The following is a 27,986-nucleotide window of genomic DNA, read 5'->3' on the forward strand; positions in this document are numbered from 1 at the left end:
ACGAGCTTAAAGAGGCTAAAAGCTCCGTAGAGGAGCAGAAGAGCCCAAGTTTGACACGAAACAGTCATTTGATTCCTTTTTAGTACCAGAAATCCTCGTTAATGCAGGTTTATATGTAGTTTCACTCCTCCTTTAGTATTTTATAGAAATAGTATGTGATGTGTAGAGATAGCTGTATAACACAGACCAATGACATCATACTAAATCTGCACACACACACACACACACACACACACACACACACACACACACACACACACACACACACACACACACACACACACACACACACACCTGACGTCAATGACCTGAACCACAACAAAACAAGCAGCTGCATCTAGTCAGACAGAACTGGACTGAAAGAGATGGGAAGTGCGGCGGTTTTGTCTTTCACAGTAAAGGCACAAAAGAAAAGAGGAGAAAAAAGTAGCATTACAAGTCACTGAAATGAAATTTAATAAAATTTCAGCAGTTAGTATTCTTCTTTACTTTACTTCCGGGGGTGTCAATTGCAAAGAATGAAATGGGACAGTCTAACTTAATTCCCACTAGGTAGTCACTTCCAAGCACTAATGACCAAAAGCTGTGTTTATTATTCCACCTGGAAAAAAATTCATCAAAAATTGCATTGTTGGATGCATTATGTTGGATGCATTATGTTTAGACTCCTACTTGTGTTCACATTTTTACCCCTGCGGTTCTACCCAAGTCGCCAGATCAGTGCCTTCTGTTGTCCATCACAGTTCTCCCGGCGAGCTTTATTTTGAAAACGGACCACCGGAAGTACTGTCGTAGCCCTCCGTCTAACTTGACACCGATCTCTGCTGGAGGAGCGGAGCGGAGCGGAGCGGCAGAGCGGCGGGGCCCCGGTCGTTTTCCAATGCTGGTGAGCCGGGAAGCAGGAACCGCGGGCGGCGGGGAGGCGGCTGCCGGGCCGCCGGGTCCGCCGAGCCAGGCGCCCCGCGAGGAGGAGACGCCTCCGGGCCGCGCAGGGTGTCGCCTCGCCGGCCTGGTCAGCTGGAGGCAGAAGCCGTGCAGGACTTCAGCCCTGTTTGCTGCAGCCAACACGGTCTTCTGGTAGGCATCGTGACGCAGGGATATCAGACAGACTCCCATACTGATAACGCGGAGCTCCTGTCAATTAGAGGAAAAATAATTAGGATACTGCCTTGAACCCAAACCTCAGTAAAAAAAAAAAAAAAGACGATTACCTACGATTCCTATGACTTCAGATGAGTTATACTGATTTTATCCTCCAAATGTTTAGGCTGCTCCTTTATTCCAATAATATCTAAGATATAGAATCATACAATCTTTATTATTCAATCTTTATTGAGTCTCTGGTTCTTGGTAATTTTGCAGAGAACAATGTAGTAGCCTACATAATATATCGATGCGATTGAAAAATAAGGCATTTTGTAAGAATTTAGACTGATCCTGTGTGTTCTGATTTCCCCCCCCCCCAATATTCCTATATCTCCTCATGTCCAATCACATTAACGTCCATCTGTTTTCTCAGGGCCGTAGCCAGATTTGAGAAACACTGAAGTCATTTGTCCAAAGTCTCTGAAACGACCCCCCTGCCTCCACCCTACACAAACACAAAAAATGAAAATAATAACAACAATTTTTCTTTCATTTTAATTTATTTAGTTGGTGGATGTCCATCAACAAGAGTAGGTAAAAAACCCAGCGTACGGCTGGACCTGGAAAGTAGCTGAGGTTTGTCCAAAAAGTTGCTCGATCTGTGGCTACGTGCCTTTGTGAAGAAAAGTCACTGAAGGGGTCTGAAAAGTCAGTAAATCTAGCGACAAAGGCGCTAAGTTGGCAACACGGCCGGTAAACTGCCCCCTGACGACACAATAGAAACTTGATTTTGAAAGAGCAACCGCCAGTGGGGAAACTCCAACGCTCAGACAGTCAGTCAGTGACAGACATTCGCGTTCATGGGGCTGGCCCCGCTGTTCGCCAGTCCAGAAATAAAAATGACCTTTTATTTTCATATATCTTTTGGCCTAAAAACTATCATTTTTAAAAATACTGTCTTAAAAAAAAAATACTAGAATCGGCCTTAAAAAACTGTGGGTAATTTTAAGAAGTAAACTCCTCCTCGGGCCCATTAAAATTCTCATAGACAATATCGAGGGCGTGTCCTCTGTCTCATTCCAAATATAGTTTATTTTTATAGTTATATTTTATTTTCTTTTACATCTGTTTGTAAAATTTCTATTCCAGTATCACTACAGTATTTGTCCATTAAGACTCGAAGAAAAATAAACTATGAAAGTCAAACATTTTTCTGCCGGCGATGGAAGAAGTACTAGGATCGTTCACTTGAGGAAAAGTACCAGAACAGCAATGTAAAAATACTCCACTACAAGCAAAAGTCCTCCATGGAGAGTGTTACTTAAGTAAAAAAAAACATATAAGTATAATCAGGAAAATGTACTTAAAGTATCAAAAGTAAACATACTAGTTCTCTTGTGACTGATATATAATTATACACTATCTGACATAATAAGATTGTTAAAACTGATGCATCAGTGCATTGTTTTATCGTTGTAGCTGCTCTGGGTGGAGTTAGTTTAATCTGCTTTGTATACAGTTAGCTAGTTTAGTTCAGGGGTTCCCAACCTAAGGGTCGGGACCCTCCAAAGGGCCATCAAATGAATCCGAGGGGTCGCAAGTGGATGGTCAATGGGAGAGGAAAGAAGTAAAAAAAACAAAGTTCTGATTCACAAATCTGTTTGCAGTTGTCAGACTTTTCTCTAATCTTTGAAGTTTTTCCTGTAATATTGGATCGTTTATTTATTAAAACGAAACTCCACGAGACGTTTAGAGGGGAAATGTCTCTCTGGTGGAACTGCTGACAGCTCCTAGACGTCTGAGACATGACAAGGAGACACAACTACAGGTCGCAAGACCAAAAGGTTTGGAGTAAGTGGTTTAGTCATTACCAGTGCATTGCATTGTAGAAGCTTATATGTTTTTTTTAATCTAAAAACTTAATCTGAAAAGTACCAAGTCACTATAGCTCTCATATACATGTAGTGGAGTAAAAAGTACAGTATTTCCGTGTGAAATGCGGTGGAGTAGAAGTACAGTATCAAGTAGAATAAAATAGAAATACTTCAGTTAAGTAAAAATATGAGTGTTAACCCTATTTCTTTTTTGGTTGCGCTCTAGGTTTGTGGCTTTCAGCTCTTTCCGAGCCTACAGCCTCCTGGCCGTCCTGTTGGCGGTGCTGGTCGCCATGGTGACCGTCAGGGACTTTGCTCGGTCCAGATACACAGGTAACGTGTAAAGACCTTTTATAACCTGAGGGCATCACAGTGCAACAATATTAAGAGGCTGTCCTCCTGTAAAAAAAAAAAACCAAAGAAAAAACCCCATAGGTCGTCTGTGCGAGCGTCTCAGGGAGTCAGGTTACGTAGTTCAGGGAGCGAGAAGGTGGGCGTTGGGGGGAGGTCGGGGTGGATGGATGGGTCGAAACCTCAACCGCGTTCTTATTATTGTTACCATGACGACGAAGGTCCGGTACGCCCGCCGCTGGTGCGCCCCCAGGGGTCGTATCCGAGGGTCGGGACAAACAGCCTGTGCGGTCGTTTAGGTTGGACGACTTGTCGCAACATTTTTCTATCTCTGTCGCATCCTGTCACCGTAATCAATCAAATCCAACATGTCAAAAATTAGTATTATTATAGAAATAGCTGGGAATGCTGAACTTCCCAAATAAAGAAAACTCTGACTTAGAACTGAAATGATTAGCTGACTAATCGATTTGTTGATTGACAGTAAAAGAGTCTTGCTATTTCGATGCACGGCCTTTGTACTTCCACCCTCTTGAACTCGTAATGGCTTTGAGACGTTTCGTCACCCTGCCCGGGCTGGATGGGTGACCGGGCCCTGTCATCGCAGAGCCACTGGCGTGCATGTTGGTGTGGTATCCTCTTTTTAGGCATTTCCACCTGACGAAGCCCCGACTGGGATCAGAGTGTTGTCTTTGACGACGTTACGCAGACCGAGCGACGAGTCGATCGATCGGGAAAACGTTTGGCGGATTAATCGGTTATGAAAATAATCTCTGACCGGCCAACGCCCGCGGCAGCTGAGGCCTGCGTCCGACGTGTGTGGCGTGCGAGTCCAGCTCAGATTTTCCAGCCTGAGGGTGACTCGTCAGCCTGATGAGTAAGGAGGGACGAGCCCGAGAGGAGGATGAGATACTAGTCATGCTTACAGGAGGTGGTTGCTCATTAGATGCATCTATTCTTAATGTCAGATAATTTGTTTTTTTTAGTAAGCAAAATAAAAAAAAGCCAGCAAATGAGTCTCTCTATTTCTTGCTCCATTCTGGCATATCCTTGCTCTCTCTCTCTCTGGGCCCACTCGAATGTGCAGCACGTAATGCCGAATCCAGATGTTTCTGGTAGTTACAACTGAGTTGAATAGCAGGAAATGCTTCTAGCTTTGTGTTTGTCCCTGCGTTTTCATAATCTGAATTTGATGCAATGAAACTGAAGCACACTGTTATGTGCAAAGCGTTGGAATGAGAAAGTCCAACCGAGCTACTGCAATTTTAGGAAAACTGAGAAAAATGTGGCCAGAAAGTATTTTTTGGAATTTGTTTTAGACGTTTTATTCCCATCACTGTAGGAATTTTCCAGTGATGTGACCCACTTAGTGATTATGAATAATACATGTCTTCTTTTCCACAGGAGCTCACATATGGCTCAGCATAACTGCAAGGTAGGACACTGCCAAGTCATTCAGATGTGAATGTGTGTTCTCGTGTGTGTGTGTGTGTGTGTGTGTGTGTGTGTGTGTGGGTGTTGGGTGTTGGGCAGCGATTGCAGATCGGAGTCATGGTTCTAAAAACGCATCTGAGAGGCGGAGCCGTCCTGAAAGCAAGAAATCTACTCATTAGTCGAGTCAAAAGTCGGCGGTCGGGGCCAAAGCTCTGCTGTGTTTCAGTGCCTGCTCATTCGCTCCACAGAGAAGGCGCTCTGTGCAACTGTTGGAGTAAAAGAATGTCAATAAATAAATGAAATACGTTTAGGTGGCCATTGCTTTTCATTCAAGAGTGTGGGTCATTTGAACTCACATCTGTTGCAGAGCACTAGGCTTTAAGATATTCGTTGTTCATATGACATTAATAAAGAGGTAAAGAGGAAGGAAATATGAGTCCAGGGTCCCGGAGGTAAAAATCTCAATCACTCTCTCATCGAGTGTGTTTCCATTGACAGGAGTATCCCGGCCATGTGGCTTATCCCGGTTTTGGTCATATTTGGGATATCTGGTTCTGCATATTCCCGTATACATGATGAACACTAGTGTCCTGGCTGCTGATTACTGCAGGCTACTTGTGCAGGTGCCTCTGACGTTTACAAGCACGAATCGGCGGTTTTCATCATAGCGGCCTTAACACTAAACGTAATGTGGTGTTTTCCACCATGACCTGACCTGCTCCACTGTGCGTGTTGGGAGACCGGCGCCATGCAGCCTGTCTACTACAGACTTGAACAGGTCAGCGTTTGGACGCTTTCTCCCAAATATCTTTAACTCCTTCACTTAATTTTCAGGTTCTGCGCCAACCTCAGGATAAATTCGGCCGCTGCGACGCAGTGTGTTGATCCTCATTTCAACAATAAAACTTTCTGAAATTGTTACCGCTCTGGTTTGCGCCTCTGAATGTTGCAACGCCTGCTGGGGCTTCTGGATATTGTAGAGTTTTAGAGCCATTTGCCTCAGCGGCGAAGCAGATGCAAATCTACAGTGAAGAACTCTGTGTCTGCGTCGTTACTCTGTCAGCAAGTGAAGCTGTCGTTCTGTGACCCTGCCCACTCATGGGCAACGTGAACAACCAGATTATTTTTGCCTTCGGATCAACTCCAGCTATGGGAAATATTTCAAAAACTAAAACTCTGATCTGCCACATCCTGGTTTTCTGGCGCAAAAATGAGCTCTACCAAAAAACGGACCGAATGCACTGATGTGCTGAACACGCAGCAACGACATCCGCTCTGAGAGACGCAGGGTCCCGTCCTGAGTCTGGACCGCAGCCCCGCAGAGCTGATTGGTCACGCCTAATCCCACTGCTCACATCTCCTGTCTGAGTGTGAGCCGCCCTCCGACGGCAAGACACAAATCAGGCCCCTCAGCTCGTGATACGCATGTGTTTACACTAGTTTTGACCTGCTAAGTGCATTAGCGGATTAGTGGAGTGATAGGAAATAAAAATGTCAATTACATCTGGGTTTTCTGACAGTTGGTCAGACAAAATAAGCGGTCGGAGGACATCGCTTTGAGCCGTAAATGGAAAATAATTTTCAGTTTAAACAGCTGCTGCCCTAGTGTGTGTGTGTCTGTTCCGTGGGCCACCCTTAAATTAAAAACTCCCTCTGACTGCGAGCTTGTGGCTTTTTGTGATGAACTGATACTGTGTCCAGCGCACGTTAAACAGATTAATAGACAAATGCTGATGGCAGTGTGTGCTTGTGCTTTTTCAACATAAAGCTGCTTGTTCCAAACAGCTTCTATTCATGATTTAAGTAGCTGACGCTGTAATTTCACGCACTGCAGCCGCTTGAAAAATGTGGTTTTTGGTCAGGTTGTTCCAGGTTTTAGCTTTTTTTTCTGAATTAATTTTGATGGGTAAGTTATATATAACAGTTTATTGATCTGCCGCGGACGTGGACCGGGGCCGGTTGGCGATATTTACGTCAGGCCGACCCACGCGGACCCATGCAGACATGCAGATACGGAGAACGAGAATGGGCCTTTAATCTGGTTTGTGACCGAGTGGTGGGGGTGGTGGTGGTGGTGGTGGGGGGAGTCGCATTGGTCAGCTGGTTCACTCTCTGGCCCTCATTCTGAAAGTGATTTGATTTCTAAATGTAAAATTAGGCGTTTGTGTGAAAACGGAGTCGAAAATGTTTTTGCCATTCATTTTTTTGCGGCCCCCGTTTTCTAGCCTACATTCGTTTACGTTGGTACCGTTACAAATATGCTGAGTTAGCCGCAGCAGTTCTTGTTGGCAGTGTAGCCATGGACGTACAGACAACTGTCACTGGGTTGATCTGATACTGAAGAAAACTTAAAAACCTGATGATTCTCGGGGAAAGCTCGGAACCGCCTCGTTCCCATGACTTCTAAGTGGATTTATGGACATCAGAGGTAATGATGCTGGCGGGAACCGGCGTCACACTCAATCATATCACCGTGTGTTTCATGTCGGTGCGTTTAGGTTTGACTTGAGTTCTGGCCCCGGATGAGGAAGATTTTTGAGCGAGATTCTGTCTCACTTTCAGCCCAGATTCGAACCAGTGATGTTGTGGTTCACGTAATTTGCACCTTAACCCAATGTAACGCCCTGTATCTCCTAAATTCTTCAAAATCCTTCATTTATCTGGTTGTTTGTTTGTTTGTTTCTGGCTCTGAGGCAACAGTTGGATTCATCACAGGCTCGTTCAACCCTAATTTGCATGTGTAGTACAAGTAAATATCTCCCGTTCCCCTCTTTCGCACTCTCCCGCTCCCCGTCTCGATGACATTTGTCCAGCAGGGTGGCAGTGTGTCCTTGTCACCTGCTGTTGTCTGTCAGTGGTGTCCTGTGGGTAATTGTGCCTCAGGCTCAGAGCAAGTCTCAGGCGAAGGCTTGTGGGCGCTTAGCCGCTGACCAAAAATGCGAGCTGACAGCCGGGATGTTTGCACCAATCGTGTCCCTCCCTCTTGTCAAAAACGAAAAACACGGCACTGAAGTATCAAATACGGTGCCTTTGCACGTTTGAGTCGACGTCTAATAATTTGCTCTTGTTGAGTGAAAAGGCTGCCTGAAAATTTAAGGTTAGGTCAAAAATACAATTTGCTCTTTGCCTTTTTTTGTTGTCTTGATGAACTTTAACTTTCTTTGTAAACCCCTTGTCTTAGTTTGGTTGATTTACACCAGTTAAATTGATGGACCTCCTCTGGTAGTTCTTTGAACTCCGATTTCAGCACAACTAACGCGACCTATTTTACAAAGAGTCAGTTCATCATTTCACAGGAAGAACTTAAAGCTGAGTCAGTCCGAAATCAAAACGTGAGGCTGCCCCGGTGACTTTGATACGGGGGACGGGGGCTGAATTCAACACCAGCCTCCATCCTTGAAAACAGTGTTTTCATGATTCAAAAAAGAAACGACCATGGCTTCATTTAACATTCATTAAAATGACACAGCGAGTTTCCATCATGTTTGTTTTATAACGCCTCCGCGCCGGCGACAGCCGTTGGCCGGAAGGCGTTATGTTTTCGGGTTGTCCGTCCGTCCGTCCATCAGGAACCCCTTGAGGGAATTTCATTACATCTGGCACAAAGGTCCACTTGGTCTCGAGGATAAACTGATCTGAATTTGGTGGTCAAAGGTCGAAGGTCACTGTGACCTCACAAAGCACGTTTTTGGCCGTAACTCAAGAATTCATACGCTAAGTAGGACAAAATAGCCTCAATACCTTTTTAAAAAGATTTCAAAAGTTTTAAAAATCTTCTAAATTGGAGTCCGGACAGACACGGATGTAAACGTGAGTGGCTGGCGGAGGCGCACAACCGCGGGGCGGTGATCCTAGTTCAAACTGTAGTTTTAGCTCTCGAAACAATGGATGCTGAGAAGTCTGGTAATATACTAGTTTTGTTTCTTTAAAAAGTTAATTTACCGAGTCGGGCGAACCTCAGCAGTTCATTCATTCACCTCATCGCTTCATGTCAACGGACATCAAGTCAGAGGAGCTCATGTTCAGAAGTTCTGAAGTGGTCTGATAATAAAAACTAGAGATTTTGAGTTGAATTAACTTTTAAATAACAAAACTTTAATATTTACATCAAGTTAATGAGAACGAAATAGTTGATTCCACTCAATTCCTGTACGATGTTTTACAGTGTAGGTTGCAGGAAGATTAGATATTGACTTAAATAAGGTTACTTAAATAAATAAGGTTACTATCAACTGCATCACTGCAAACACATACGTGTAGAGCATGAGCACCATCTTTAATGGCGGAAACTGGAAAAATGTATTTGTCACGATCGTAAACGAGATTCGACGTGATGTGAATCTTGTGTTTTTGTGACGCTGGATTCGAGGAAAAACTCTCCGTGCTGCTGTTTGTTCCCACAACAAACACAAAGTGTCTTAACAGTTGTGAAACCTGAGCGCAGCGTGTGCATGATTACTCTGTGTGTGTGTGTGTGTGTGTGTGTGTGTGTGTGTGTGTGTGTGTGTGTGTGAGTGACTCAGCTGTTTCTCCACAGCCGGAACTGATTCAGAGGTGTGACATGAAGCGTTCGAGCCAATCAGATCACTTGACACAGAGAGAGCACGCGTGTGTGTGTGTTTTTAGAGGGAAATCTCTGATTGGACGCGAGGTCGACTGGTGGAAAACAACACTGCAAACCAGCTACGAGTGTTTCGTCACGGTCAGATGATGTGAATGAAGTCATGCTCCGTAAAAACAAGAGTCACAGTGTCTTTGTCGCTCATTTTGGACATCGCTCCAAAATGTTTGTCTTTGCTTGTCTGGATACAAATTGAAATATAGTTGACGGCGCGGTACATTTTTGAGAAAATTTGAAAAAAATTTGTTCCAAATTTTTTTTTTTTAAAGTCGGTTTGAAATTAAATTGAAATTGAAATAGAGTTTTAAGAATCATAAGTCAGAATTGGTGATAGGTCAAATCCATTACTCACAGGCTCAAGGAAAATAATGTACCTTTCTAAAGTGGGGGTTCGACACATGACGGCAGTAGCACATTTTAATTTATTCTTTTTAATATTCTATAAATCACATTACAGTCACCGACAATATTCACAAAAGGGACAATATTTTAATTTACCTTATAAGTTTCAACAAAATTAAGCCATAGAGCATGTAACAATTTATTCACTGACAATTGAAATATAGTTTTAATTTGTTAGAATTACATTTTTCAAGTAAATAACAGAGCTGAATAGTTTAGTGTAGAGGTTCTCCTTGCCCTGCTGCATTCTGCTGTGGCCTTTCAGTGAACCGTGACCTGTGTTTCTGTTCATGACCTTAACATGAAGCCTCTGTGGAGATGATATCACAGCAGCATAAACAGTAGGATCCATACGATGGAGGATATTTAAGCCTGCAACATGCTCAGCTGCTGCTGACTCGCTGGGAGGCCCGAAGCTGAAAAGAAAGAACCACTAAAAGCCACAGTCTTAACGCTACTGGGCTGATTACCACTTACTCTGTGGTGTTTTATTCAGCGTGGTATTAACGCTGCGTCGTGTTTCACGTACCGCAGATGTCCGTCCTGTCCGTCGGTACGTTCTCTGCAGGGGCCGTTCAACCCGACCTCCACGGGTTGATAGTGGGTTAGTCGCTGCTCTGTGCGCTCAGAGGGGGACGCTGAGGTTTAGTTCAAACAGGATTTAAAAAAAACTCCAGGAAGCAGCTAAAAGTAGGAAATGCGCCATTTTATGTGAATTACTGTGCCGTTAATTTGCTGTCTTCCAGTTATGTTTGGCAGCTCCTCTAAACGTTTAGCTGAGGTGACGACATGCAGTCATGTCAGGGCGCCTACTGTGAGTGGAAAGCTAGTTATGCTGCGTGTTTATCTTTTATCCAACTGCTGAACGAGGTGGTGACAGCAGCTCTTTGGCTGGTTGTTTCATGGTAATCCCCTGTTCTAGATCAGTTTATCCTCCTTGTTTTTAAAAAACCGCATATCCATTGTCCTGTGTACGGAACATCATGTTTTCCATAAAACTAACGACGGGCCGTCTGTGCAGCACCTGAGAACTTCTTCAGAAGAACTTGTGCAACTTCCAAGAACGTATTGGTGTGGCAGCATCACCGTGACGTGATCATGTCATGTTGATGGCATATCAACGTGGGATTTTTCTTTGTAATTTAAACTTACTTCCAATATGAATCAGAATGTTTCATATAATATTCAACACGAAGTATCTTATAAAATCCAGTTTTATTTTTCTTTATTCTGGCGCAGTAAGCCTAATGGTTAGGGGAGTGATGGCTGCACTTTTTTAAAGTGGAGTTTGTGGGAAGTATGTAAATATGCGTAGACATAGACAGATGCGACCTGATAAAATGGAGATTTTTGAAGTGAAATAACCAGCTATGGTCAATAATAGAGCTGGGAGATATGATCTCAAATTTACATCAAAGTAAATTGTTTACATTTACATTGGTATTGATACAATAGTACATACATACTACATGACATTTCCTTCCTTCTGTCGGCTCGTACCCTCATTTTCTCTCCTGCTGAGAGTTAGCTGGTGAGGACTGTCTGTACGCCAAATATGAAACTACTGCCACCGGTCCCGTCCCCCTGGTGAAACGGCGAAACCGCCGTTTTTACACTTTGGTTTTTCGTAGCGATGAAAGGAATGAGATGCGATGTGAGCTCCAGAGGTGCTGGTGGCTGGGTTTTGTTGCCTTTGAAGGGAGCCAGGCGAGCTGTCCTCATGCTGAGATAAGTTTCGCGGTTGTCGGCAGTAGCTTCGTATTTAGCATACTGATATCAGCGCGGCATTCACGACTAACTCTCGGCAAGAAAGCGCATTTCCCTCAATTTCAAACTTTTTCCTTTAAGTAAACGACCAGTATTTAGAACATAGTGTCGTCATCATACAAACGACACTGTGTCAGAATGCGAGACACACATGTCCCCCCTCATCTGTCTGTCCATGCCATGTCACTGACACAAGGGGAGGAGTGTTTGGGAGGTTGACGGTGGTGTTGGGGTTGGTGGCGGTGGGGGGTGTTGCTGTTTCTACCCCCCCTTAACACCATCCCTCTGTCCTCCTGATGGCTGCCAGTTGGAATGTAGTGTGACTAGGTTATATTTAGACGAGGCCTCTTGAAATACTCCAACCGGGGCTTCAATGAGGATAAACACGAGCTGCTCTCGCGCCGTGCGGCACATAAAACCCGAGTTTGGCTCGACCCTGAGTCTGCGCCTGCGTTTTTTTACTGTTGGGAAAGACAAGTTGTAGCTGTCTCTTGCTTGCTGCCTCGCAAAAGTATCATCTTGACCATCCGGTGTTTGGCCGCCTTTAATAGTGTCGTCGAATCTTCTGAAGGTACCTGAGGCTCTCGAGATGTCTCCTGAAGATCGTGGGGCAGGATTGAGGTACGACTGGAGTTGCGTGTGCTCTGGAGAGGAAACTAGAGGAGGCATAGATAAAATGACTCGTTCCTTTTGTTTCTTCCAAGGGTCAGTTCACCTAAATCGCATAAAAACATATTTTTTTCTCTTTACGGCTGGTGGTATTTAGCCATGTGGACAGTTTTGGTTTTATTTATCCAGGTTTTGAGATATTTGTCTCTGAGATTTCTTCCACCTGAAAACATGGAGGTGAACGGACATTCATCTGTTGAGCTCAAAGAACTGAAAATTTTGAAAACGTCAGCAACAACCTGTCTTTCCAGAAACAACGTCCCAGTCAACCTCCGGTAACTTTTACCCAAAGAAATAGCGTGGAGAAGAGTAGTATGGGTCAGGTTTTTTTTTTTTTTCTTGTGTGATTTGGGTTAACTGAACCCTTGAGGCTTTTGACACTGCTTAGTGTCAAAAGCCGTCATAGCGGGGACTGCTGTCTTGCTCTTGTTTTTGTTTGTTGTGTGCAATCAGTGTCTGGCTTTGTTTTAACAGACATGCTTTATGACCTCAACGCATGGCATGGGAAGTTGGTTGACACCAAAACAATGAAGTTTTTGACACATTTAACTCTCAATTTTAGTTTTAATAGATCAACAACATGCTCTACTTTGAAAGCAGTACACATCATTGCGTCATCGCTCCCCGTCCACAACGCTGGCGTCTTATATCACTTGTAGCTTTTGGCTTGGTGTCTTGCACTGACACATGCAGGCTGGCCTTTTGCATTAACTGTAAACTTGATCAGCCGGGACTCTGCTCTCTCACTCCGTTAATGTCAGCCTACTGTAGATGTGGCTGTGCACAGAACATAAACAGGTATTAGCTGCATCAGAGTCGGGCTTTCTGTGCTATATTCTCACACAGACAGGTGGATAAACACCCCCCCCCCCCAAATCACAAGTGAAGAGCCGGGATGTTTTTGCCACCATTCCTCGCATTGTTTGTCTCGCTCTATTTTTAAAGCGGCGTCACCGGGCTCGTTAGAGCCTCAGACATGCCGCTCCCCGTGTTGTTTCAGAGATTACTGATTGGGTAAGAAGTGATGTCTGCCCGACAGCTGCTCATGCGTCGCCGACGCCCTCCTTCCCCACCTGCAGTTCTGTGACGTGGGTGTTGTCAAGTTCTCTGTTGAAAGTTGGATATTTTTCTGTCATGCTATGCGTTGCAGACCAGTGGTGGTCTGTAATGATCTGGAGCAATGAAACGTGATACATTTTTTTCTCGGTACCCAAAGTGTTTGTGGAGTTCACACAGCATGTGACAGGAGGTGAGAAAAATGTCGGGATTTACAACCCGTCAGCGTCAGGATGACAGTTATGCTTCTGCTTTGTGCAAATGTTTCTGGATAAAACCTGAAACCAAAAACTAGTGAGGTGTAGTTCAAAAAGTCTCTCAGGACAAAGGCTGTCAGAGGGACAGATGGGAATATAAATACACCCTACGAAGAGTTTGAATTAGAAGAAATGTTAAAATTACTTTTACAAAATATCCAACTGTAACATCCTAATGAAAAGTAGCACCATTAGCTTTAGTTTGGAATAAGGTGCCACTTTCTCCACAAGTCTGATTCGCTATTTCATTCCATGGTCCCGGGTAAATACTTGTTTCTGATTGTCTGGCCGGTGTCCATTACTCACTGTTTTGAATCAGTGTGTACAGATATTGATCATACAGTAATTCACAGTTATTTTACCGGATAATCCTCAAACGTCAAACTGACCTCACCATGGGATGAAGCCATGACAAGCAAACTAAAACAATGAATGACATTTTGGGTCGTACAGTTGCTGCTGTTGGTTGTGGGCAATATGGTTTATGAGAACATGGATAAGGAAAGCTTGACTGCTGTTTTTTTTTCTCACGCAGATGACCACCCTTATATAAAATTTGATGGAAGATGGTTTCCAGCTGGTCAGCAACACCGTTTTGCGTGTCAATGATTGAACTCCAAAACTGAACTCGAGGTGAAAGCACCATGCAGATCTACTCTCGGCGCACGCGAATCCACTAATTGCAATTATTCCTTTTAAAGTGATTTGGTTTTGGTGCTCTATTTTCCCCCTTTGTCATTAATACTGCTGGGACCAACCTAATGCAGGTGTTCTAATACAGTACAACAAAAGAATAGAAGAGGTGGATGTGAAGCGAAACATTAGCGGAATTTCCTCCACCACGTTTCTTGCTGACATCACAAGTTTGGCTGGCTAGCTACTCAGCTGTAGCCGTTAGAAAAGTTGAAGAACCTCCCAGAAACTGTCACGATTTTATCTCAGATGCAGTAAAGTTTGGCAACATTCTGCCAGATAGCTCTGTTTCTTCAGTACCAGTGCTACCAAAAAAAAACTTGGCTTGCAAACTGAATTCACCACGAGTTGTTTCAATTGTAAAAGTTGACATGACGTGCGACTGCAAAAAGGACAAGGTGGACATACATTTAAACTGTTTGCTCATTTCTGAACATGGCCAAACTTCAACCCTCAACATGGGCTGAACCACGTTGAGGGTCCTCCAAGGAAAGAGTTTGTCTCCACATCGGTGGGAAAAACCAGTAATTCCAGACCAGCCTAGGGAATTACCCTGTAACAAACTCTAACAAACTACTCGCCAGGGACACGTCAGTCTTTAATGGAACAGAACTGCTTATCCTGTCCATTCCTTACTGCTATCATTGTTTCACAGTATTGCTGTCACATGTCCGACCCATCATGTTTCCCTGGAAACCAGCCTCCTACGGGGGCATTTACCTGGAAGTCAAGAGGGGAGCAGTGGGTTGACCTTTTGTCATAAGCGTTATGTGAGACATGGCTGGGTGTTTGGGTCAAGTGAGGAGTGGTGGGTGTATATGAGATACTGTAGCTCCTGGTAGCCTCTCGTGTCTAGATACAGGATCGGGGGTTGGATGGGGATATTGGGGGGGGGGGGGTTCAGAGGAAAAAAGTGGACAGGATGGAAGTTGAACAGACAGGGTGGCTTTGGGTGTCTTAGTGTGTCTCCTTCAGCAAACACTGTGGTTGAGCTGATGTATCTTCTTCAAAACAAACTGTGCAAGTGTTAGTGGATTGAAGGTGATAGCCGGTGTTTTGAGTCTAACTTTAGTTCTTAGTCATTTTGATCCCGTCCAGACTGTCGATCATGAGTCTTATAACGTTACGGGATGGCAATGCTTAATCAGTGCAGTACTGTTTTACTTCTTGTCAGGATGGGAAAATTAAACAGAAATTAGACCTTCGTTTGACAAACCGACTTTTGATTCTGCTTTACCTACACTATTGCCATCATATCAGAGATTGATGACCCCGACGGGTCAAGTGTTTGATTTAACCTTAACTCTAATCGTTGTTGCAATTGGTGGCTTGGCAGTCAAAAAAAAGGTGAATGTCCTGTTTGTAAGTCAGTGAGAAAAGGGTGAATGTGGAGTTGAACAGCTGAACACATGGGGAGGAAAACTGACCAGGAGAAAGGGTATTGCTTAACAGGATTTCCGTTATTAGCAGCTTCCAGCAAATGCTAATTTGCACCACTTTGAATGCCAGAAAACATTTCCTTAAGAGCTGCCTGCAAGAGGGATAAAGGTGGAATGTGTTAGAAACACCACATTAAATCAGATCTCCTCCTGGCAGTGTAAATAATTCACTTGTTCCATGATCGATGCTCAAACGGGGGGGTATAAAACAGCAAATTAAATACCTAACAATTCAAGGTACTTTTACACATGGATACCTCCATAAAGAAATAATGCCAGCTGATTTGAAACATTGCTTAGAATTGACTAATACATGCAGTGATATTGAAATGATAGCTACCAGGGTATAAACAGTATAGCAAAATGTATGAAAGGCTACACATTTCTATCATTATACAGTGTATATGTTGTAATAATGCCCAACCAGGGCTGATGCACCTTTTCTGAAATAGTGGATATCTCATTTTGGAACATGAAGTGCCTGTTCTTATAGTTAAAAAACAAACAAACAGTCCCATCATATTCAACTTGTGCATCTTCCATATGCTACTACCCCCTTAAAAACCACGACCATATGGTCTTCAATCAGCAGAGGAACCTCACTGCCGTGTTAACTGGCGAGAGCCTGCTTAGCTGTTGTAGTAACCAGATCTCCATGGTGATTTCGCACCAGCTGTTTCTAGGACAGCTGCTTTCACAGGACATGTAGTTTCCACCCTCTGTTGGTCTTATATTTAGTACATTGTCATTTAATCTGATGAACCCTCTGAGGCAGTTACCTAGCCCACTGTTACACTGATGGTTTAATTAATTTCGTCAGTAGAAATTTGCCATAGTCTGGTGACTTTTTTTTTTTTTATCAGCTTCAAAAACATATGTTGATAAGTTGTTCTTGAATGCTAACAAATTGACATTTGTCATATCTTTATCACTGTCCAGTATAGTGGTAGATACTCACTTAACGACTGCAACATTTTAGCTTTTCAAAAAAGACTGATGACGGAAGCCCCCTGGATGACAAAACCCAATGGGATCCAGGTAGTTAAGCTCGTGGAAGAGTGGAGAACCAGTGGAGAGTAGCTAAGAGAGGAAGCAGGACCTCACACCCGCATCTATTTATCGCACATTACCTACACATGAGCCACATGAGCCGCCTTTTATAGCTGTTTTATGTGAAGTGGGCACAAGGGCTGATAGTAGAGCTTAAACGGGGGATGATTTTTGGGAACCCCCAAGCCGGAGGGGAAAGTTTCATACCTCACCAGGTTAGCCCAGAATTCCCAGCAGTACCGTAGCATGGAAAGCACTTCGACATCCCTATTCCCATCTGCCACCTGTCTGTTTAGTCATCTTGCAAGTGTTATTGCAGGCTTCTTAATTTAGATGATGACATTTGCACTGGACTGGCCTTTTTTTCTTGGACGAGATTTTATCAATGACCCTCAACCAAGTAGAATTCTAAGCCTCAATATAAACCTCTCCAATCCCTTTCTTAGTCAAGTCAACTGTTGATATTATTTTTAATTTAGAGTCACTGCATATCGGTCAAGTCACTGTTGGCAAAGGAAGTGCCAACAGCTGTAGGTCAGATGGTCTCAGAGTCCTGGAGGAGACTACAAAGAGAAACCAAATTAATTTTTTGGAGATTGACCATCAACTAACAATGTGATAGTATGTCAGTGTTCCAGTTCTGCCTTTACAGTTTTATTTCTGCTGCCTCATAGTGGTCAAAAAAAAAAAACTCAGCTAATGCAGGTTTAAATGACAAAATGATCCCTACGAGGGATCTGGTGCCCTCATGGCTCGTACAAAGACAGACCAGCATCACCTTGTTTTAGGGTTTTCTTCATCATTAAACAAAACCAATGTGTGTTGTGTCAGACACTTTGTATGGCCAACCGTCCACCTGTCCTCCTCAATTTTAGAGGCTTTCAGTGGCAGCACACACTGTCCAGGTGAGCTGTCTTAAAGATGACTAACATGGCCTCTGTCTTTATTTCCCTGTAGCTGGGAGATCATTGATTCGGGTCAGGATAGCCGCTCTGGGACTGGAGCTCAGCTCAGCGACTCCCTCAGACTTTTCCTCCAGGAGACGTCAGCTTTCAAACAGCAAAACCCAGGCAAGGTGAGGCAGAGACGGCTGACGACCCCGGAATAACCTCAACTGTTCACTGAGTTACAATAAAGTGGAGAAGCTTGTGGTTTGCAGGCTTTCTGGAGGTATTTCGCCCAGTCAGATACAAAGTGGGAGCCTCTGGGGCTTTAAATTGTGAAGCGGGTGCAGGAAATCATGAACCGGTCCTTTCTCATAAGCCTGTTTGTGAGGATGTTTTAAGAAATTATTTAATCCATGCAGCTGATGAATTTTGTTTCAGTTTAAAATTACAGTGGATAGTTTAAAAGGATGTTCTCAAAACTCTGGTTTGCTTTAATCGGGTCTAAATGCAATTAATTGTGAGGGATGGAAAAAGTCAAATGATGGATGTGGCAGTAGGTTTTGAAATTCTTGAAAAATATCTTTTTTATTTTCTTAAAATTACATTTGTTTTTTGTTTTTTTCGAAATTCTGAAATTCTTAAAATATAATTTTACGCCGCGTGACCATCTGCATCAGCTTATCAGGTAATGAAGTAACTGGTCATACTGCGTGATGAAATTTTGCCAATGCCCGGGGGGATACGTGATCGCTTGCATTTTAAAAGGAATAGTTCACAATTTTGGGCAACTGCTGATGTGCTTTGAGAAGATTGATTGTCAGGGGGTCATGTGTGGAGCTGAAGCCAGGAGGGGATTAGCTTAGCTTAGCATAAAGACTGGAAGCAGCCAGCTAGCCTGGCGCAATATAAATTTGTTGAAAATTGTACACAAACAGAAACGTTGAAATGACAATTTGTGATTTTAAAGGGAGTTTTTTTAAGAAAAGGATTAAGCGTATTTTCCCAAGATGTTGAGCTTTTCCTAAGAAAGTAACCGACTCTCACTGTTTACTGCAACCGAGAGCAGAAAAAATTACTACGTCAGTATAATTTTTTTTGTGCCATGCTCCTTGTTCTCGCTTTCTTTCTCTTCTAGTTTTGCCTGCTGGTTTGCAGTTTGTGCACCTTCTTTGCTGTCTTAGGACGCTACATTCCAGGGATCATTATCTCATATATTCTAGGTGAGTCGCCTAAAGTTTCGGACATGAGGAGGTCGTTGTAATTACTGTAAGAACTTTGTGCTCATATCGGTTGTATCCACTTTCATGGAGTCATGACACTTAAATGAGACATATACAGTAGTTGCATTTCATCAGCATAACAATGATGATGAATATCAAAGCAAAGAATAAATGAGGATTATGAAGATAGAGTCAAAAGGTGCGTATGATGATGACCAAATACTCTATCCCAACATGGTGAGTGAACTCGTTTCTGCAAATAAAGTTAAAATGACTTTGTAGTGTGTTTTTGTGGCCGGTATGTGAATCCCATTTCTGGAAACAAATACTCTTTCTGTCTCTCTCGTGGTGTCTCTCTGCAGTGCTGGGCGTCTTCCTGTGGCCTCTGATTTCCTTTCACGAGGTTGGTTTGTGGCTGGAGCCAGTTCTGCAGAAGCTGGACTTTGGCATTGGGGTGTTCATTCAGAAGATCAAAGAGAATCATGGTAAATTTTACATATGACATGTATTAAGCATATATCATTGTGTTACATTAGATTACTGAGATCCCCTTTTTGGATGGGAGTGTCCCCAGGTGTTGCTCTTGACTTTTCGTGACCACTGTTGGCGGCTAACGCTCATGCTAACGACCCCGTTTGCCCTCTGTTTCCTCCAAACAAACCAAAAATCGGAAAACTTGCAAGAAAAGGATGTAAGAGAGTGTTTAGAGCAGAAGGTCAAGTTTGTAGAAAACAAACGAAAATGTGCACTGAAAACAGTGTACACATGCCCGCGTTCGTACTACGTAAAAAACACCCGCTCACTGATCCAGAAAAAAAATACACAAAACCACAACCCATCAAACATTTTGACAGTGAAGTGAGGTTGATAAGACAGGAAAAAGGTTTGTAAATAGAAGTTATTTTGTGCAAATGACAGTATGTCAACATCAGAGTACAAATATCCACACATGAATATTTTGTTTTTAACTGTGCCCGACCAAACCTACAGCTTCTCCTTTACTTTTCCTGTGTTTACCTCCTTTCAGAGAAGAGGATCATGCGGGCTCAGACTGAGAAGGAGGGCATCGAGTCGGACCTCTCCTCCATGTTTCCCAAGGTTGACCGATCATCTCATCTCAATCGAATTACGCCTCCGTTGGCTGACCGGGCCCAGTTCAAGCCAACTGAAATTCACTTCACATGATCCACATCAGCATCGAGACCTGTGCCAAACTGATTGGCAAAAAAAAAATGCTTCTTAAACGTAGCTCTTCGAGCCAAGCACCTAGTCACACATTACATTGTGCCTCCCTCAAAATCCCCAAGGTTGGATCCTTTATTTAATCATTTTATAAATAACGTGTACGAAATGCAGAGTGATGAGTCATCCTACTGGCAGGGCTGTAGATTGAGACTAGAAACGTGCACTTAAATCTCAAAGATAATGACTTGATTTGGATTTGACTGCTGTGAGACTTGACTCCCCAAAGACTTGATGACTTGAGACTAGAAAGCAAAGGCCCGCTTACTTGGATTTTTTTTTTTAAGAGTTTGCAGCCTTCATCAGTGGATGTGGACCTTGTGCTGAGAATTTGTGTGTCAAACTGATGTTCTCACGGCTCCCATGGTCAATAATGAACCATCAAGCTCAAACACTTCATGTATGCATGTAGTGACCTGGTAAGATCCCGGAACAGTGAGAAATAAACAAGCCAGCGACGGGCAGGCTTTGCATTGCCACACACCTTGAAAAGAAAGAAGATGATCAAATGTTGTGTAGCCCCTCTATGTAGTAGAATGCAGATTAAAAATGTGAGCGACAATTCCTGTTGATTGAGGTCATAATTTTCATTATTTCAGCCCCTTTCTCCTCCTAATTGGTAACTTTCTAGAGCATATTAACACCGTGAAGTAAAAAGGGATGTGACACGCACTTTTATTGCCGTTATAAATTTCTTCTGTAGTTGTTCAGCTTTGCCGGCTAACTAACGTGCCCGCCAGAAGATAGACTCTGCCCTGGTTTCGCACTCTGAAATCTGACGTCTCCACGTCTCTCCCGCCCACAGCTCGACTCCACGGTGTGCAAGGAAATGTCGGTATCAGACACAGAGGTGTCTGATGTGACGTGGACGGACAACGGTACTTTCAACCTGTCAGAAGGACACACACCACAGACGGAGAACTCAGAGGGTACGTTTGTCAGCCCTACAGGTGTGGACACATGGTTGTAAAATAAAGATGTCGGGTCTCTAGAATGGAGGCTCAGAAGCACAGAGGCGCATCCGATTGAACAGCTGCGACGAGTTTTGTAGCTCGATGGCGGTGGCAACTGTGCTTGGACGGTAAATGTTAGGGGGTTATCTTTAGTATACTCATATGCAATCAATCTAGTTTCTGAGATAATCAAGACAAAGAAATTGAACCGGACCCTTTGCATCACTCTACCATCCAACGGCCCAGACAAGCATTTTTCACTCCTGCAGTACATAATCTAAACCACCTTTTAACTTTTTTATTTATTTAACTTTGATTTTTTTATTTTATTTTATTACAAAAATGTGTACCCTTACTTTAATTCAGCTTACTTTATTTAAATTGCATAATTTACCAAGCATTAATACTGTTTCCTGGGTACGTACGGTATAATAAAAAACAAACAAAAAGACAATTAAGACAAACACACACCTGACAAATTATGATGATTCGAGTTTGTTGCATGCACCAAAGTCTATGAGAAATGAATGTCGGGACAAAGTTCAGACTTCTTTAGCTTCTATCTGTATTGCTAAAAAAAAGAATCCTCTTTCTTTAGGTATAGCAAATTACTAAATCGATGCATTTAAAAAGGCAGTCATGAAGTGACTGATTAGATTTGGTATTAGAATGATGCATTAACATGACTAAGAGTCCGCAGCCATGCTTGAAGCTTTGTGAGGCTGTACAGTGGTGACGCGGGATAAACGCTGATGTCAGCATGCTAACGTGCTCATAATGACGCCGCTAAAATCCTGACGTTTTGCAGTAAGGATGTTTACCATGTTCGTCATTCTTAGCAGGTCAGCATGGTAATGTTTGCTGATTGGCAAGAAAGGCAAAGTACGGCTGAGGCTGATGGGAACTTCATTAGTTTGGCAGGGATTTTGTCCAAAACAAAAGCAGTGGCCAAACTGAAATTTTGCTCCAATGATGGGGCTACATGAAAAGTAAGAGGTTCACCGAAGTCATTAGGATTCATCCTCTTGTGACCATGAATGTCTGCACCAAATTTTGTGCCAGTTCATTGAGTAAATATTGAGATTTTCCCAAGATAAGTGAAAACGTTCACCTGCTGGCGGCGCTAGTGGAAATGTCAGAGGATCACCAAAGTCACGAGGGTTGTATGAAAGTTCATGGTTATCCATCCAATAGTCGTTGAGATATTTCAGTCTGAACTGAAGTGGTGGACTGACTGACAGACGTGTATTTACTCCGTTGGCACACTCCGGACTTCACGAAGACAATGGGCTTGCTGCCTTATTTTCTCTGCTCAAATTTTAATCAAATTTTTATGCCCTCAATTTTTCTGTCAGCTCATTGCTCACTGTATGAATAACAAATATTAAATACAATATTATTGATTGCATTATATCCAAGTTAGAAAATATCAGGTTTAGGACTGTGGAGAAAAAAATAACAAAAAAATAAGTATCTTTGTGCATAATGTGAACATTTTGTGCCGGTTTCCTGTTAATGTCTTTGCCACTTGACCACTCTTTGTATCTCAACCTCACAGACCTCGACAGAGAAGAAGTGTTCACCGGTGGCCTTCCAGAATTCCCTTCACTTGACAACGGCCTGACGACCAACGGCGACGACGACGATGACCTCATGCTGGGCCTTCCCTTGCCTCCGCCTCAGCCGCAGGAACCAATCAAATCCACGCATACACCTGCTCCTCAAAACGCCCTGGAATTGGTCAACCAGATGGCGGGAGACTTCATCGCTGCCGCGGTCACAACTGCCATCCAGGAGAGAATAGAAGCAGCGGTCGGCTTCGATGCGCCGAGCAACAACCCGGAGCGGTCAAGACGCCCAGAATCCACCAGGCTGCTGGAGCTGGCCGAGGAGTCGGACAGTGAGGTGGAGGACTTTGAGCTGCTGGACCAGTCGGAGCTGGAGCAACTGGAGGGGGAGCTGGGGCTGGGAGAGGAGAAGGCCCAGGCCAAAGAGGAGGCGCAGGTGGAGAGCGACAATTCGGCCTCAACTGGATTCTTCACCAAACTCCTCAGACGCCAATGATGGATGAAAAGCACGGTCGGCAGGGGAGAAGAAGGGGTTCATGAGGACACCTGGAGAGGGTTGTGAGAACACAACATTTCCATTTATCTTTTTCCTGTAGCGCTAACATCAACGTTTCAAAACTGATCAGTCTGTGAAATGTGGAGGTGGAAGTGATGTCGCTCTGATCAGAATCATCCTAGCCTAATGCCGAGATCAGACTACACAACGTCAGCCTGCGAATGGCCTGACCCGACAGACGCGGTAACCAAAATGAGCGCTGGGCGCCACAGTTGCTCCTGCGTTCCATCCTGCGTAGCGTCAGGAGCTCCTCCCTACGTCCTGACAAAAAGAGCACATCAATTAAGAGTTAAAATCCAGGTAAAGCGTTTATAGAAAAAACAAATGGGGGTGTCTACACTGTGCCAGCTGTGCGTGAACTCACGCAGGGTTGAGCTGGTGTGAGAGCGAGGAAACGCAAGTGAAAAGGATTCACTGGAAATGTTGGGGGTTGCAGCATGTCTCGCTGCATATTTATTTAGTTATTTATTTATTTATTTTTAACATTTATTTTGTTCCCTGTTGTGCGCTCCAACAGTTTTTGTCCGTTTTGCCCAGGAGCAGGCTCAGACCATATTTAATTAGCCTGGTGGTCAGGTGGAGAGTCTTATATTAACGTGTTGGGTCGGGTCAGGTCCGGAATCGATTTAGGGATAATTGCAGGTGACAGGGTCAGTTCCGGTGCTGGGCTTTGCAGATTTGCAAGGCAGGTTTGCAAAACTCGAACCGTGCAAGACGCTGGACAGAAAGTAGAATGTCCTTCTACTCTACAAATTTGTTAAATAGTTTTTCATTTTTATTTCTCTTTTTTTTGGGGGGGGTTGCAGAAAGGCATAACGGATGAAAAATTGTGTGTTAGTTGTGTGTTAGTGTCTACTTCGTGTGCATCACGGACGCTGGGAAAAACGACGAGCTATGGCCTGTAGCTGTTTGGGTCATGTCTCTCAGTGAAGTCGTGACAAGAATTTATGATACTGTGATCATCTAGACTGATGCAGTGACCTTTAAAAAACAAAAAACAAATTGTGTAGTCTGATCCTGGCTAAAGGTTGGTTGAGGACTAAGATCCTGCTCTTGGCTTTAATCAATTGCTGTGGTTCCTTTTGTCTTTTTAAAGCAACTTTTATCATATTTGATTGGTGAGGTCAACTTAGCATTTATAAGCAGCATATAGACACTTAATCCATGGTTTATAACGCACTATAACTTAGCTGTAAGCAAATAAGGGCATTTGTAAGTGTTTATTAATGTATTTGTCAACAACTATAACTACCCTGAAGCATCTGTTGAATGAACAGTAAATGAGTGATTAATAACACAGCATATTTGTTAATACGCTAATACACTGTATGTAATTGATATAATATATATAATTAGTACATATAATAAAGAAATATTTTATAAGATTACACCTGTGTTACATGAATTTATCATCTGTTTTCTGTTAATACACTTAAAATGTCCTCATATCTACTTACAACTCAATTATACTTTGTTATAAAACATTTAATGACCTTATATTGCTCATAAATGCATAGCAGTGGGTTAAAATCATGTAATGCCGATAAATTTGTTCTGAAACTCCCTCTGGACTGGAGGCAAAGTGCTCGAAACTGAAATTGACAAGCTCTAAATAAGACAAAAAACACACGCATTTACCAAAACATACAACTTTTGCCGTAATTGCGATCCAAGCGCGAATGTATCCCAGAACTGCACAGTAACGACCAGTAAAACTGCAGCAAGATGTACATTTTACCAGTGACCCGAGGTGATATAGGCCAGTGGAAAGACTTCCTGTTATATATTATATTATAATTATTATCATATATTACAAGTGACTGGTTTTAGTCCCAAAACACTGCAGCCGCTGCTGCTACACTGAAGACCGCTCACAACGCCCCTGACATTCACTTTGATGCAGAATTGATTCATCCAACTACGTTACCCAGAATTCCACAAACATCCACCTGTAGGGCAATCGCTAGGCAATCAAATCATCTTTAATGCCTAAAATGTTAGTACTGGTTGGCCAGTTGAAAATGAAGATTAAAATGTAGGACATTTTTATTTTTTATCAATTTTTTTTATCATTTTCTTTTTAAATTGTATACGTAATTTTCTTTTTCCACGAAACGCTTATGTATTCGAGGGACTTTTACATTATTTCAACATTCAGCAGGTCTCAAAATACTATGCATGGAAATCTCATTTTGAGACATAAATATATTTAGACATAAACATTTTACTTCCATTGCTTTCAGCCCATGAATTTCACATTTCAGTGTAGATTGAAAGGGCATAGGTGAGTCATCAGTGGGCACAGAAGAAAATCATTTTGCATTCACATCATCACCTATCTAGTCAAAACTGCAAACCAAATTGTGATTGTTGTCGTAATCTGAAACATTTACGAGTTTGCTGACTGGTTCGGCCTCCAGCCGAGAGGCACAATCCGTTTTCAGCGGACCGTCTCCCAACAAAAATTCACAGATTTAAACACGAGAGCTGCATTCCTGTAAAGCCACTGCACAGATCTTACAGGGGAAATAGAACTTGTTAAAGTTGTGACAATTTTTTCTGGCTTCAACACTAAGACAAGCGATACATGGCCCATTTAAAGCTGAAATGAGCAACCACTGACCACTAGACTCCTAGAACTGCTACCGGTCAGTTTCCGATGCTGAGCCCACAATCAATATCACAAAGTGAAAAATGTAAACACAGTTACTGTGGGGAATATAATTAAAGGTAGCACTGGTAAACTGTTCTGCTGTCAGGTCTACTGGATTCAGTTACCACTAACCCTTGTAGCTGTACCAGCTACTAACAGGCCATAACATACCTGAATGACTTGATTGCAATCAACAAGAAAAAGGAAGCAAGCCTTGAAGCCATGAAGTCAAATTTCCTGGGGTTAAAACAGAACTATGCTGAATGTAAACAAGGGTCCATGGTGCTGTGGTGGCCCAGTGGCTAAAGCACTGACCATGAATTGCAACATCCCCAGTTAGCATCTGGCTGAGGACCTTTGACGCAAAGACAATCCAGAAACAGTCCAAATTGCAAGTGGACCTGAGAACGCCAGACTCAGCCAAATTAGGCCCCATCCTAAATGCAGTCAGCCTTAGCAGACCCATACAGCGAGAGAACACAAGCTTTGCAAGCAGCATCATGCTCCATCAGTTGACCAGCTGCAGCGGTCAAAAAGTGCACCAATACATCACACGTCATTTTTCCTGCACTTTACAGTTCATGCTTTCCCTCTGCCTTTAAAGACGTGTTTCCTCTCATGATGATGATGCACCATGGGATCAAGGCTGATAGATATTCAGCCTAAATTCACTTGGTTATCAGACAAGACCTGCAGCAGTAGAACCGGATTCTACCCGATCCGATTAGACTAGAGTGATCTGGCCCGTCTCCGGTCCCCGTTAAGTCTCGGCTAATAGCAACCAAGTGAACCCATGAAGACCTCTGCTTCTCATGTCGTAGGATGATCCAAAACTACACTCAAAATAACGCAAAATGTATTTTTAGTGCAACGAAAGTAAAATGTTGTGAGATGGCGTATTTCCATTTGCACCTTAATTCTTATTAAACGATGCACCTAGGTAGGGAAGTCTGCTGTGTCAAGCATCACTTGTGGATTCACTGAATGCCGAAGAATGACTGAACTGTTTCTTTAAAATGTCTCGTACATTAAGAGACATTGTCTTTATGATAAAGACACGCAGCAATGTTTAATGTATCCTCTTGAATTAATCATGTAATGTACTAGCATAACTGTAAAGATGATAATAGAAGTATTTGTTTATCAGTGTGTAAGAGGACTTTGTCGTGGCTGCCGTTCATTTTTAGCTCACATGTAATAACTGTTTAAAACAAAGACTATTTCTGAATAACAGCTGAGACGGGTTCAGGTTTTACTAAATAAAGACCTTTTTAAAAATGTATTAAACTGTTCGGTTCATTTTTATCCTTGACCTTCCAGTTGTGTTAAGGTGGCTTCCATGGAGTTGCCTAAAAGATCAGAGCTCAAACTAATTCCAGTTCTAGGAAAGTGACACTCAGACAGTCGTTGCCACTGAAAGGTGAAATGGCGCAGAAAGGAGTTCAGCTCGACCTGGAAACCTTTTCCTGTGCACACATCAATTGAACCAAAGTTGGCTGAAATACAAGAAGTCACAGAGAATCACATCTTGAATTTGATAGGATTCATATTTTCCACCTTATCTTATAACGTTATTCATATGCCCATATGTAGAGGCAGTGAAAGAGGTATTGATTGCTGTCATCTTTCCAACTGTCCAATGATGGAAGTTATATACACATTTCTACTTTACTCTACTACATTTTAGAGGGGAACATTGTTCTTTTTTCTCCGCTACACGTCTTTCACAGCTGTAGTTACTTTGCAGAGTCAGATTAATGATACAGATCACAGTCAAGAAATAAATTGTGATGTATCATCGTAGGTAATACAAGATTCAAAAACTACCCAGAAGTATATGAAGTCATTAAAATTAGTCCCACCTTTAGCAGCTGCAACATTAAAGTGATGTTTACACATGAATGCGTCAGTGATTAAAATCCAATAATCTAATATACATAATTCTGAAAGGAGCCATTCTGCATAATGAGTTCTTTTACATTTGATACTTTACCAATATGTTTTGATGATGCTTATACTTTTGCACCTTTACTTAAATAAAACTCTGAAAGAAATCACTTTTACTTGCAACAGAGTATTTCTATAAGCAGCATATAGAAACATAATGCACGGTTAGCATTGATCATAGATTTCACAAATTGTGTCTCAATTGGTGTGTTGACAGTAGAAATCTCTTATTTACAAACCATTTTTCCTGAAGCCTGCAGG

The 27,986-nt window shown here is 42.8% G+C and overlaps 1 protein-coding gene across 1 annotated transcript; it reads left to right on the forward strand.

Annotated features, from left to right (window-relative positions):
* Positions 1–865: 865 nt before the first annotated feature.
* On the forward strand, positions 866–27,039 carry retreg1 (reticulophagy regulator 1). The gene is made up of 9 exons (XM_040144123.1): positions 866–1,077; positions 3,187–3,293; positions 4,716–4,746; positions 17,657–17,774; positions 18,722–18,806; positions 19,169–19,291; positions 19,834–19,904; positions 20,854–20,977; positions 22,560–27,039. Exons 1-9 carry the CDS (start codon positions 881–883, stop codon positions 23,063–23,065), a joined length of 1,362 nt encoding a protein of 453 aa, XP_040000057.1. The 5' UTR covers positions 866–880; the 3' UTR covers positions 23,066–27,039.
* The last annotated feature ends 947 nt before the right edge of the window (positions 27,040–27,986 follow it).

This window comes from Xiphias gladius, chromosome 14 (assembly GCF_016859285.1).
Source record: "Xiphias gladius isolate SHS-SW01 ecotype Sanya breed wild chromosome 14, ASM1685928v1, whole genome shotgun sequence".
NCBI classification, from domain to species: Eukaryota; Metazoa; Chordata; class Actinopteri; order Istiophoriformes; family Xiphiidae; genus Xiphias; species Xiphias gladius.